We start from the raw sequence: 624 nt of genomic DNA on the forward strand, positions 1-624 counted from the left end.
TTTTTATTTACAATCTGTTATCAAAAACACATTTAATTTTTTTTCCCATTATCATAATTTTGATAAGGAAACATCGATTGTTATGCAGATGGCCAACTGCTAAATTTGTTTGAGATTTTTATATTGATTATTGAATAACTTATTGCCCGTGTTACAATTATTGTACCCAGTCTCCCCTACCTAGGCACTGTAAATATAAGCACCCAGGTAATATCATTCATTTTTGTTTATTTCAGAGGTGGTCTGATTTGATTAAAAATGTTTTAAACAAGTTTCTAAATATACCACACACATTGGACTGTTCTGAAAACACTCTTCGTGGACTTCCGTGTATCTACGAAGCAACGAATGAACTTTTAAATTTGAATAACTATCGAAATAAAAATAAAGTTAATTTACTCGACACTACAAACATGTAGGTAGGTATACCATAAAAAAAATCAATGGAACTACGAGTACCTATCCGTATAAAATATATAGGTAGGTACCTATGGGTTTGTCATTTTTAAAACTAGGTACTTATATTATAAATGTGTGTTTAATACTTTAATATAATAATAGATGTATAGTATATAAATACTGCAGTGTATAATATAATATCTATATAATAGGTACCTACCTATC

The 624-nt window shown here is 28.5% G+C and overlaps 1 protein-coding gene across 2 annotated transcripts in view; it reads left to right on the plus strand.

Annotated features, from left to right (window-relative positions):
* Positions 1–423, plus strand: part of LOC100328917 (timeless) — a gene marked incomplete at its 5' end in the record, with an annotated part of 16,650 nt that extends 16,227 nt beyond the window's left edge. The window contains 1 exon segment of one of the 2 annotated variants that reach the window (XM_029485187.1): positions 237–423. In XM_029485187.1, coding sequence (XP_029341047.1) covers positions 237–419 — 183 coding nt within the window. 2 annotated transcript variants of the gene reach the window in all.
* Between the last annotated feature and the right edge of the window lie 201 nt (positions 424–624).

This window comes from Acyrthosiphon pisum, chromosome X (genome assembly GCF_005508785.2).
Source record: "Acyrthosiphon pisum isolate AL4f chromosome X, pea_aphid_22Mar2018_4r6ur, whole genome shotgun sequence".
In the NCBI taxonomy this organism is placed as follows: Eukaryota; Metazoa; Arthropoda; class Insecta; order Hemiptera; family Aphididae; genus Acyrthosiphon; species Acyrthosiphon pisum.